Source organism: Marmota marmota, unplaced genomic scaffold (genome assembly GCF_001458135.2).
Source record: "Marmota marmota marmota unplaced genomic scaffold, marMar, whole genome shotgun sequence".
Taxonomy (NCBI): Eukaryota; Metazoa; Chordata; class Mammalia; order Rodentia; family Sciuridae; genus Marmota; species Marmota marmota.
In genome coordinates, this window is record NW_026000229.1 from 28,265,146 (window position 1) to 28,278,236 (window position 13,091).

At 32.4% G+C, this 13,091-nt stretch overlaps 1 protein-coding gene and 1 non-coding gene across 6 annotated transcripts in view; one reads left to right on the plus strand and one right to left on the minus strand.

Moving 5' to 3' along the window:
• Dmxl2 (Dmx like 2) overlaps positions 1 to 13,091 on the plus strand; it is a 159,272-nt gene that overhangs the window by 24,196 nt on the left and 121,985 nt on the right. For all 5 annotated transcript variants that reach the window (XM_015480657.2, XM_048793030.1, XM_048793028.1 and 2 more), the window contains exons 2-6: positions 4,216 to 4,341; positions 5,238 to 5,309; positions 8,844 to 8,922; positions 9,724 to 9,859; positions 10,497 to 10,563. In XM_015480657.2, the coding sequence (XP_015336143.1) occupies positions 4,216 to 4,341; positions 5,238 to 5,309; positions 8,844 to 8,922; positions 9,724 to 9,859; positions 10,497 to 10,563 (480 nt within the window). The remainder of the gene's footprint in view (positions 1 to 4,215; positions 4,342 to 5,237; positions 5,310 to 8,843; positions 8,923 to 9,723; positions 9,860 to 10,496; positions 10,564 to 13,091) is intronic.
• On the minus strand, positions 1,838 to 1,962 carry LOC125613428. The gene has a single exon (XR_007344001.1). It is a non-coding gene; the product is annotated as a small nucleolar RNA SNORA11 (small nucleolar RNA).

Consider the following 13,091-nt stretch of genomic DNA (forward strand, 5'->3'; position numbering starts at 1 on the left):
AAAAAAAAAAAAAAAAAAAAAAAAAAAAAAAGTAAAACAACAGGGCCTTGCCAGGTTTTGTTGGATAAGAAAGAGTGAAATATTTGGTTATGATCAGTGAGAAGTTGGGAAAAATTTTATATGATTAATGGGTGTAATCATTTTGGAGGGCAGTTTGCATTAGCAATTAATTTTTTTTTTTTTGGTACCATGGATTGAACTCAGTGACACTCAACCACTGAGCCACATCCCCAGCCCGATTTTTTATATTTATTTAGAGATAGGGTCGCACTGAGTTGCTAAGTACCTCACCTTTGCTGAAGCTGGCTTTGAACTTGTGATCCTTCTGACTCAGCCTCCTGAGCTGCTGGGTTTACAGGCTTGCGCTACTGCACCCAGCTAGCAATTAATCTTAGTTACTGACCCAGAAAACTATATTTTAGAATTTATTCTGAGGATACTTGGACACATCTGCATAAAATCATACATGGATGCTTATCGAAGCATTGTTTGCAGTAGTAAAAGATGGGAAAGTCACAAAATAGAATAGTATGCAATTGTTAAGGAGAGTGAAGTAATTTCTGTGCTGATATGCAAATTTATTCAAGGTGAGTTGTTATTAAATGGAAAAACATTGCAGAATTTTATATGATTCCATTTATGTTAAAACATAAATGGATAAATCTGTACCTACTGAATATTTTAGCAAGTCTCCATCGGTAACTCTAAAGGTAACAAGTGATTATACCTTGGAGTGAGGAAGGATGATGGTTCAAGGGTAAGAAGGTGACTTTAATTTTTCTATTTAAGTTTTTAAATTTAGTATTTGTTATTTTCTTGATAAAAAAGAAAATCTTACTATTGAAAACATTAAAATTAAACATTTTGGATCACTTCTTTATTTTGTAGATGACTTTAAGGAAAATTGTTTGTCCTTTTTAGAAATTAATTTCTAATTCTGAGAGTGTCATAAGGGGTTAGGATTTTAAATAAGTAACTAAAATGAAGAGAGGGAAAGAATGTTTTCTTGGGATTTTTTTTTTTTTTTTGAGACAGGATCTTTCTGTGTTGCTGTGTTATCGTCCTCGAACTCTTGGGCTCAAGTGATTTTTCCCTCCTCAGCCTCCTGAGTAGGTGGGACTTCAGGCCTTTGTGCCTGGCCTCTCGGGAAACTTTAGTCAATCTGTGCTTTACCTTCCTGATGGAAATATTTTTCCACAGATCAACATTGGCCTCCCTAAGACTACTTTCAGAAGAGAATTCTGTACAACCAAGTGACATAACAGCCCTCTTTCTCTTTAGTCTTTTGTTCGTTTCTAGAGCACTTTGTCATAGTCACATAATGATGAAATTATCTAACAACATGTTTTTCAGAATGTGTCCCCGTTGAGTGGCACAGGACTATATTTGTACTCCGTATTTCCATAGGGAAGGTCATGTTGGTATAAGATTTTAAATAGTTTTTATTTCTTTACTGGACACTTTTAATTTATCTGATTTACAAAGAATATCTGAGAAATCAGAGCAGTGTTTGTGGGATTAGATTGTTTTCCTTTCTGAAAATAAGTCAAGACAAATATATAAAAACTAAAGTTAGGGAAGACTGAATGAGTCACATGCACTTAATCATTCTTCACAATGACATTAAACTCTCTAGAGAAGCTAGCAGTATCTTTATTATGGTAATTTAGCATGTCATTTCAGAGAATTTTATAACTTCAGAAGATGATATTTAACTTTTTTCATAAAGTATTGAAAATATTTTATTAAGGTAAAAGAAGAAGCTCACTTTTTTTTGTTTTAAGTCTCAACTATTGGCAAGGCTGTTCTGATGAAATTTTGGATATCACAACTAAAAACATCAAAAGGAACCTTGGTAAGGCCACTCCATTTTTGTGCCCTTCCTTACAAAACCCCAGATTCCTATCGGGTGTATTATAAACAGAGGAACCAATCTTCAGTCCCCTGCTCTGAGCACACTCTATGTGGACTATTTTACGTCTCTTTGATATACAATGTAGGGAAAAGATGTAAGAATTTATAAGGGCCTGAGTCTGAACACTTTCTACTTACCGTATTATCTTGGGCAAATTAATGCATCTTTATATAGTGATAAAATCTACTTTCCTGGTTTCTAGCAAAGATTAAAGAGGAAGTGATGTAATCTTTATTGAGTATCTCTTTTGTCTTTTGGTAATATTTTGTCTATATCTGCCATGGCAGTTTGTCATTTAGTTGAGATTGGTGATTCACCTGTCATCTCCCCATTAAATTAATGGGGGCCCATATTTTGTGGCTTTGTATTCCTAGTTCCTAGCCTAGGTGCATTGTTCTGTTTCTTAAATGAATGATGGATGTTTAGCACTATGCAAATAGATTTTCTACTTTAATTTTCAGTTTTCCTAAGAGGTAGATAATATTTCTTGAATTTTATCATGGAGAAATACTCAGAGAGCTTAAATAACTTGCTTAAGATCACACATTATGGCAGAACTAAAATTGAAAACTCTTATGTATGATTTCAAACTATGCTTTTGTATCATTCTGCTTTGCTGAGGTAGTATTAGGCACTTCAGAAATTGTGATATGTTCAATATAAGATTTTTTTTTGCTATTTAGTAATATAATTTTAAAGATTAGCATGGTGACACAAACATTTCTTCTCTTTATACTTAATATTCCCTTTCAGTTTAGACTTCCTGACTGCATGGTACAGTAAGTCTGCCTTGTCTATAATAATACAAATAGTCACTTCCTCTTGTGAGGGATTTTCTTCTTATTAATTTTGCTTAAAATTCTGTCTTTGCTTTTCCTTTAGAGAATTTTTTTTGATATTTATAAGTACATGGGTTGAGGATGATTTATACTAATTAGATCAGAATTTTGGTAACATTGGAAGTTTTAGTAATCAGAAGAAGTAGTTTGTCTCCTATCTGCTTCTTATATTCATTTTTCTTTTTCATTAGCAGTCATAATAGATGCTATGGGCATAGGTCACTGATTTAGATGTCATCACATGTTAGCACTGCCTTTTGGACCTCTTTTATAGGATATGAACACATTACTTAAGGGCATGGAAATAGGGAGAAAGATACCACCTCATAAATTTTATATTTATGTTGTTTTTATTGAGGATTTTTCATTTGAGAATCAGGTTGTTTTGGATATTTCATCATAAATAAAGTTTGAAAGAAAAAGAAAAGTTTACCCCCATCTGTCCCTTATTACCATTATAAAATTCACAAAATTGCAAAACAGATACCAATAATTGTGGCAATAGAATAAATATGTGGTTTTTGTCATTACAGTTACATTGAATGAGGACTTCTTGTTTTGGGCACTTGGGATTGACCTGAAGTGTACTTAACCCCTAAGCCACATTTCCAGTTCTTTTTATTTTTTATTCTGAGACAATGTTTCCCTAAGTTGCTGAGGCTGGCTTTGAATTTGTGATTCTCCTGCCTTAGCCTCCTGAGTTGCTGGGATTATAGGCATGTGCCACCATCCCAGGATGAACAGTTTTTAGTAGCTCTGTGTTATAGTTTATTTTTCAGACTATAGAGTTATTCTTACTCAATATTTTATATAAATCATCTTATTTTTAAATTTATTTAGTTTTTTTTTTTTTTTAACCACTTTGGGTTGGATTCTTTTCTCCCTATACCTGGTTGGGGGTGAGGGATAGAGGCAGGCTACATCTTGGATTCGCTTGAGCAACTGATGACTTTAGTTTTTGCCTCACTGCATGTAATCCTGCCTTGGGTGTTCATCTCTGTTTAACTAGCTCTTTAAGCCATCTGGAATTGTGTTAGAAAGTGCATGTCTGATTTCTCTCTTGATTTTTCTTAAGGCTGGTTTGAATCCTGGGTATACAGTTGTAATTTTCAGTACTTTTAATATTTTCAGGTGGAGGTTTTATTCTTTAGGGTTTTCAGAGATGCGCTTTGGAAAGAAACTAAACAGAATGATTTGTGACCTGCAGGGACAAAGACTGCAGTAAAACTGGAAGAACTCATTTCCTGTTAGTAGCAGTTTTTGAATGATAATGCTTGGAGTTCCATCAATTTATTTTTTGATGTGACTTTTAATATTCTTAGTTGTCAATTGATACTCTTATATTAACTATTTCATAAAATGTGTCAATGTATATATTAAAATGGCAACAAAATCTAAGATCAAATATAATAATAATTAAAAAGTTATATATATCTTACATATCATACATTTTCTTTTTAGGCATATGGATCAGGCTGTGATATTGTCATTTTGGCAAGTGACTTCGAATGTGTGCAGATCATTCCTGGTGCTAAGCATGGAAACATTCAAGTCAGCTGTGTGGAGTGTTCTAACCAACAAGGAAGAGTAAGGGATTTAATTACTTAATTTGTCATTTTTAATGTATTTAATAATGTTAGAATATTCTTATGCTTTTATGTAAGGCTTTTCTATGATTTTTATTTATATTTCTGTGTGAATGGCTATTGATTGGAGTTGTAACGGGAAAAGTTGTGTACAACTTGTAAAGTGCTCTTAAGCTGACAATGTCGTAATTATTTGTTCTACAGGTATCTACTGTTTTGAAAGATCTATAGCTCTCACAATCTCATACATACTCCTTTTCTGGCAGTAGATAATTCCAGCAGCCATTAAGTTAATAGAAGGGAAGTAGTAGGCTTTTATCTTCTCTATTTAACATTCCTTATGTGATTAAACCTGAACTTAAGTCCTTTGAAGACGACTGTTCAATTCTTTTCCCTCCAGGTGCAGTGGATGACTTCGTGATATCTCCTTAGTTAATTTCTCCTTCTCGATGGTTTCCCAATTAGCATTTATGTTTGATGATACAATTAATGCCATTTTATTTGATACATTCTTAAGGCCTGATGATGTCTTTCTCTACTTTTCATGGTTTTTATATTATTTTTTACTGGATTATACAATTTCTGATAAAGAGATGTACCATTGAAATGTATTTTTGTCATTGAAGTTATTTCTATATTAAAAATTAAATAATTATTTTGGAGAAGATGATTTCTTTAAGTAGGTGAGCTTTGTATTTGTTACATAAAGCCTGTTGAATTTGTTGATAACCCAGAAAATAATCTTAAGTCTGGTACACTTCCAGGTATGTCCGTGGAAGGAAATAAACCACGAATGCTGCATTCAGATTATATTGTATGTAATTAGTTTTTTGAAAAGAAGATGGTCTTTATTTTACTTTTTCCTAAATATTAATGTTATGTTCATTCTTTTTTTAGATTGCAGCTTCATATGGTAATGCTGTTTGTATTTTTGAGCCTCTGGGCACAAATTCTCATAAGAGAAATTGTGTAAGTACTAATTGATAGTAGAATACCTTAGAATCTAGTTAACTTTACTTTTTTATTGAAAAACTTTTACTTTTAATCGTTCTAGTTAACTTTAGAATCTAGTTGGTAGAAATAAAGAGTTAAGAGCTGGTGCTGAAAGTGGGCTAGAATATCAGTGTAAAGTTGATAAGGGTATTTTAGAAACCCACATTTGTAGAGTATTGCTAATTGTCACTTCTTATGTTGAGATTTATGCTAGTCTGAACTATTCTAATTTCTTACCATCTCTATCTGATGTCTGGTTCCCTATTAATTCTTCTTTTCCTCTTCCCATCTTTATTCTCAACAGAGCAGGTTACGATACTTCTTTTATTTAAATTCTATAATTACTCCATATATCTCTCAAATTAAAAACCCAAAAGCCTTAAAATAGATTATTATTTTTTAAAAAATATTTTTTAGTTGTCAATGGATTTGTATTGTATTGTATTTATTTATTTACATGTGGTGCTGAGAATCGAACCCAGTTCCTCACACATGCTAGGCAAGCGTTCTACCATTTAGCTACAACCCAGCCCTTAAAATAGATTATAACCTCCTTTTTCACAGTGCCACATTTAATTACCTCTCAGCTCATCTCCTACTGTTCTTATTCTCCCTGATTCCACTCCAGTTGCACTGGTAAATTTTTACTGTTCCTCAATTACCCTCCCATTTTAGGGCTTTTGCATTGGCTATTTTGGGAATGTTTTTCCTCCATATAGCTCCAGGGCTAGCTTCTGCATATTTTTTTATAGATTTTTGTTGAAAAATACTTTTTCAGTGAGGCCTACCTTGACCACAATTTTATAAAAATTACAACTTACTTCTTCTCTTCCTATCTATTTTAAACTTTTTTCCATAACACTTATCTTGTGTGTTTGATGCATCCATATGGAATAGGGAACATTATTTCTTTTGTTCATTGATTCATTCTAAATACTTGGTACTTGTAAATATTTGTTTATTGAAGTCAGAGGCTTTGATAAGTTCACCACCAGCTTTGTGATCTAGTACACCACATTGAGAAACATTCACATTTATACTGAGTACTGAATTTTATTTACTATTCAGAAAATTTTACATTCATTTAACCATTCATTCTGTTAAAAATTACTACATGCAGCTGGGCATGGTGGCATACGCCTGTGATCCCAGTGACTTAGGAAGCTGAGGCAGGAAGATTGCAAATTCAAGCCCAGCCTTAGCAATTTAGCAAGACTCTGTCTCAAAATAAAAAATAAAAAGGCCTGGGGATATAGCTCATTTGTAAAGTGCCCTTGGTGCATTTCTTAAAACAAAACTACATGCATCAGAACTCCTCAGTCACTCATAATAATCAAAACTGCAAATGTTAAATATGAATGTTGAATATCTATTTATAAGTAATTTTAAACTATATTTTTCCTTCCCTTCCCTTCCCTCTCTCCCTCCCATCTTTCCTTCCTTCCTTCCTTCTTTCTTTCTTTTTTTCCTACCTTCCTCTTTCTTTTCTGCCTTACTCTTTTCTTTTCTCTTTCTCTGTTTTCCTCTTTCTTTTGAAACAGGGTCTTCCTCTGAGGCCCAGGCTAGTCTCAAACTCCTGGATTCAAACCATCTTTCTGCCTCAGCCTCCTGAGTGACTGGGACTATAGTTGTGCACCACTATGCCCAGCTTCTTTAAAAAGTTTTTTTAAAAATGAAATGCATTAAAATTAGTTTTGGTATATTTCATTAAATATGTATATTTGATAACTTCTTTTAATGTTTCTAAAAAAAGTTGAATTAAAATGCTGTTCTTTATAGTAATACTGTGAAATGAATGTCAAATTTTGAAGTACTTATGAGTCACTTAGAGTGCTTACTCATAGAGTGTTTATCTAGCATGCATGAGCCCTGGTTCATTCTTGAGCTCTGCGAAAAACAAAACAAAACATTGTCACCTAGAGTACATATTTAAATTCATATTCCCTCGAATTTCTTCAGTTGTAGCTGGTTCATGGATTACATTCTAAGGAACACTAAAAGAAAGCATGTTAGATAATTATATATATATATATAAATATCTAATATATATAATTATCAAATATATATATTTGTTTTAAATGTCTCATTACACTGTGATATGGGCTTTTATACATACTTTCATTACATTTCTTTAAAATATACATTTATTTTAAAGTTTGTAATTTTAGGAATTATTTAAATATTATTTTAAAATAGATTTGTTGAGTAGTTTTTAAAATAGATTTGTTGAGTAGTATTTAAAATACTTTTGAGGCTGATGTTGGTTAGCAATGGTAGGCTTTAAAAAACAACTTTTCCCTGATTATAAAATACAAAATTAGGGCTGGGGATGTGGCTCAAGCTGTAGCGCGCTCGCCTGGCATGCGTGCGGCCCGGGTTCGATCCTCAGCACCACATACAAACAAAGATGTTGTATCCGCCGAAAAGTAAAATAAATATTAAAATTCTCCCTCTCTCTCACTTTCTCTTTAAAAAAAAAAAAAAAAATACAAAATTATTTTTAGATAATTAAATGTAGGTTTTACATGTAGAAGTACTTAAGAAACTTGTATAAATTATTTATTAAACATTTAAAAAATATTATAAAGAGAAAAGGTATTTAAAAACATTTTAGTTGCTAGACAGTTAATATATAACTTATCTGAGGTTATATGGCTTTACATTGCACTGTATTTTTACAAAAGGATATCATATTTACGTATAGCAAAGAAATGTGTTAACTTTTATGCTGTATTTTGTGTTGAAGGCTTTCGACTTTGAAACTTTAAATCTCCTTTTAGAATGAAAATATTTTTAAAAATGGGTGGAAATTATTCAAATATAATATACATCAGGTTTGTGCATTATAGGTTACGTAATCTGTTGACTTCTTGAAGTATATTTAATTTTCTTTTAGACATTAAATCTATTGGATTATGATATGCATTTCTTTCTTTACACTTTTTAAAAATATACATTTATTTTATTAAACATTTTTGGCCATCTTTGTAGCAAGCATTAATACGACTGAAGATACAAAGACTTTTATGGTATAGTTACTACCCTTGAAAAGTTGCAATTTACTAAGAAGAGTCAGATACATAAATGACTGATAATTATGTCATCAATGTTTTAATGACAGAATGTCAAAGTGCTTTGGGTGCTATCAGAATGTCAGAGAAAGCTTCATAACAGACATGAAGATTTAGCTAAATCTTAATGGAAACTTAGGAATTTTCAGATGGAGAAGAGGAGAATATATCTTAAGTGTAAAAAATATAGACGTGGAAGGAAGCCTGAGAGAACATGCTTGTTTGGGTTTGGCCAACAGCTTAATGTGGCAGAATAAATGCTAAGTGGGACCATTTATTGGAATATTATTTTAAAAATAGCATATGAAAATAATGGTGAAGTATTTGCATCTTCATTTTAGATCATAAGGGCTTAAGTTGAAGAAAATAATGAAATGGTGGGGTTTTTGGATGTTTTTAAAACATATTTTTCTTTTTTCTTTCTCTCTACATGTTTCAGCAACTCAAGTATCAGTGGCTTAAAACTGGGCAGTTTTTTTTGAGTTCCGTGACATATAACTTAGCATGGGACCCTCAAGGTACTTGGCAATTATATTTACAAATTATTAAATATTTGTTTTAAATGTATGATTACAGTATGATATGGCCTTTCATAATAAGAAAACGATCAATATTATATTTTCCTTTTGTTGATGAATAAGTATATTTCTTTCTTGATATATACTGCTTTGAACAATGCTTAATTTACTATTCTGTGCTTTTTTGTCTGCCTTTTAGTGTTTTATTTCAAGAAATAGTGATGTTTTTCCGTAGTTAACATGTGCTTCACCTTACTCTTATCATATTTACTAAGAGACAAAATTGTCAATAAAACAGAGACCAAAAAAACTCCACCGTATTTTGTTATCATTTATAATTCTGGAAATTTCTATCTTTAATCTCCAAAGATTAGGAACTTCTAATGATAATAGCTGTTGGCCCCTTTTACATTCACAATTAATAAGAGTTATTTTTATATTCCATGTAGAAACCCGAATTTCATTAATTTGTAGTTATGCCTCATGTCATTTTATACTGTATATAGTATATATATCAGAGGTTTGGGGATTTCTTATTCTACTTTTACTCTCCCTCCTTTTTTTTTAAAAGACTTGCTAGATACACAATAGCTCTTCACTAGTAAGCTTTTCTTGTTTAGGGATTCTTTTTTCACTCTCTTCTAGGGGATGCTTCTAAATATGTATACTCCAAGTGTTTTTCATAGGAAAGTATTGTGTGTTTTTCCTCTGATAGTTTGCAGACCAAGGCAGAAGCCCACAAGTGCATTTCTTTCCCAAGATAATCCTTGCTTATTCATCAGAACTTTCTTTAATTTTCAGATAACAGATTGTTGACAGCAACTGATTCTGTTCAGTTGTGGGCTCCTCCAGGAGGTGATATTCTGGAAGAGGAGGAAGAAATTGATAATAAAATTCCTCCCGTTTTAAATGATTGGAAGTGCGTCTGGCAGTGCAAGTTAGTGTCTAACTCTGTTGTTATGATCATTAATTTAAAAAAATGCTTTCTAAATTATGTTTCCTTTTACAAAGATTTTTATTTTTTGATGGTACCATTTCATTCAGAAGCCTCAAAAGTAGAATTTTTCTAACCAAAACCGATTATATTATAATGTCATCCTTCAGTTTGTGCCATAAATGTTTATAAAAAAGTATAGCAGTATTTTCAGGAAAGCTCCAGGACTTGAGTTGTCAGGATTGACATGTAAAAATTATTAATTAGTAGGTAATATATAAACTGGGAAGCTGCCAGTTATTCTTTCAAGTGGAAGGATGGCTGCACCATTAACATTAACATGGATTATATGAAAAGGGCCAGTTAGCCAGAGAAGATGATGAGCTCAGTTTTTAACATTTTGTGGGTGGAGGTACCCTGTATTCATATTACTTACATTTTTTCTTTCTCTAAAGTGAACTTTGTATTAGCTTTAATTAATTTGTTATTAAGAAGGTGTTTTTTTTTTTAATTTTTAGGGAGGCAAAACATTCATGTTCTGATGATTATAACTTTGATGTAATGAAAATTTTATCTTGATCATTTACGTGTACTGGGTACCAGATTTTAAAAATGCTAACTGTTTGTTTTTTTGTTTTAGAACTTCAGTCTCTGTACATTTGATGGAATGGTCTCCTGATGGTGAATATTTTGCTACTGCTGGAAAGGTAAAGGATCAAACAAAAAACTAAAACAACTAAAAATGTTCCTTATTCATCTGTATTTTCTATTTCTTTCTTTGTAAAATTGGGATACTACTATTCTATACAGCTGGCCAGAGAAATAGTAATAATGTTTATGAGGTTGGGAATATAGCTCAGTGGTAGAACACTTGCTTGCCATTTGTGAAGCCCTGGGTTTGATCTCCAGTGCAACCAAAAAACCCCACAAAAAAAAAAATAGAAAAAATATAAACCATGTGTAGAAGACCTGGTATGTACTATGTGGTACGCAGAGAAATAATGGCTATTATTATTAGTTTTACTTGAATTTAGCTCATATACACTTTTAAAAACTAATTTTTACATTTACAAATAGTGTATTTAATTTAATTTTAGTTAATTAATTTATTTTGGTACTGGAGATTGAACCCAGGGCACTTTACCACAAGCTATATTCCCAGACCTTCATATTTTTATTTAGAGACATGGTCTCCCTAAAGCTGGCCTTCAACTTGTGATCCTCCTGCTTTCAGCCTCCGAAATATAACTTTTTTTTTGGCACTGGGGATTGAACCCAGGAGCATTTAACCAATGAGCCACATCCCCAGCCCTTTTTCATATTTTATTCAAAGACAGCGTCTCACTGAGTTGCTTAGGGCCTTGCTAGTTTGCTGAGCCTGGCTTTGAACTTGCAAATTCTCCTGCCTCAGCCTCCCAAGCCACTGGGATTACATGCATGCACCATCACACATGGCCCAAATATAATTTTATTAAAAGGAAAATTGTACTACTGGATTCATGATGAAAAGAAGTTCTTTAACTCATTCTTCCCACTCTTATTTCCAGTGTACTGAGGCAATTATTCATCAAGTTGAATGTTTTGATATTTCCTTCCCTGTTCCTAAATAACTTGCTAAAACTTATGTTTTTATCTACCCTGTTTTATGTATTGTTTCTTACCTTCCTAGGAGGGAAGCTGAGATTTTAGCTTTCTAGCCGCTGCTTCCAGCCCTATCCCCACATCTAATGCATATTTGCTTTCTATACTTTAATCTTCCTGGTGTAGATATCTGATATTTTGGGGTAAATTGGTATTTATTATTACATTGTTAAGATGGGCCTGGAAATGGGCCTCATTCTCCTTCAAATGTGTTTCTGCTTTCCCAAATGAACCTGTCTCTGGAAAAAAAAAAAAGAGATCATATGATATTCTTCATAGGTATAATCACTTTGTAGACAGTAATATCTTATACCTAACTAATTCATCCACAGAATTACTGACAGAATTTGGTATTATATCTCAGAATAATCTCACATAGAAAATATCCTGGAAATGTGTTTTCTCTGCTCAAATCTGGCTTTGTTTCCTCTACAAGTATAAACTAACAAAACTATCATTTAAGGATTTTCTTTTACCAACTGTGGAAATTCTCTTTGTCTTTCTTCTTTGTTAAATTCTGTTTTTTTTTTAATCATTATTTATCTTCTCTCCTTGTTTTGATAGAGGTATGCTCCAGTAGGTTAGTAGGTTTCTGAGAAAAGAATAGGAATAAACGTTTTTGAGGCCTTGTATATCTTAAATTTTTTTTTCCTTCTCCTTGATTTGGTTGGGCCTAGAATTAGTTTAAAATCACTGTTCCTCAGAATTTTTAGTGTCAGTATTTTATTGCCTCCTGGCTTCTAGTGTTGTTATTGAGAAATATAATACCAGTATGGCTATACTTCCCAGTCTCTAGCTACAGAGGTTTTGAGGCGATTCTCCTTATCCCCAGAGTTCTGAAATTTCATTATGATGCCTATGTTTTGAGTTAGTCCTCTGGAAACATTTCAGTATCTGCCTCTAATGGATAAAGACTTTGTTGTTTAGGCTATTTGGCGGACCTGCTTAATCTGGAAATTCATGTCCTTTAGTTCTGAGAGAATATTTTTATAGTATTTCCTTCTCTGTCTTTCTGGATCTCTTCTTATTCAGATGTGTGCCTTATTTTCTAACCCTCTAATTTGCTATTTTTCCCTTCTATATTTTCCATCTCCTCATCTTTTTACTTCATTTCTGGGGTATTTTTCAGCTTAAATTTTGAAATAATTTTTTTCCCTGTGATTACATTTTTAATTTCCAAGAGTTCTTTCTTATTATCTGAGTGTTTCTTTTTAAAATTATATTTTTTATGAGTACAGAAAGTATATATATATATATATATAAAACTTATAACATACTTTGTGTGTGTCTGTGTGTGTGCATGTGGAAATTGAACCCAGGGGTGCTCTACCACTGAGCTACATTTCTGGTCCTTTTTATTTTTCAGTTTGAGACAGGGGCTCAACAAGTTGCCAAGGCTGGCCTTGAACTTGAAATCCTCTTGCATCAGTTTCCCAAGTCACTGGGATCGTAGGCATGTACCACTATGCTCATCTATATAACAAATTAAAATGAAACAAATTAAAAAATATAAAACAAATTAAAAAATCACTACTCAACTGGAGACAACTAAAATTAATGGGCCCCTTATCTTCCTCCTTACATCTCTTCTTTC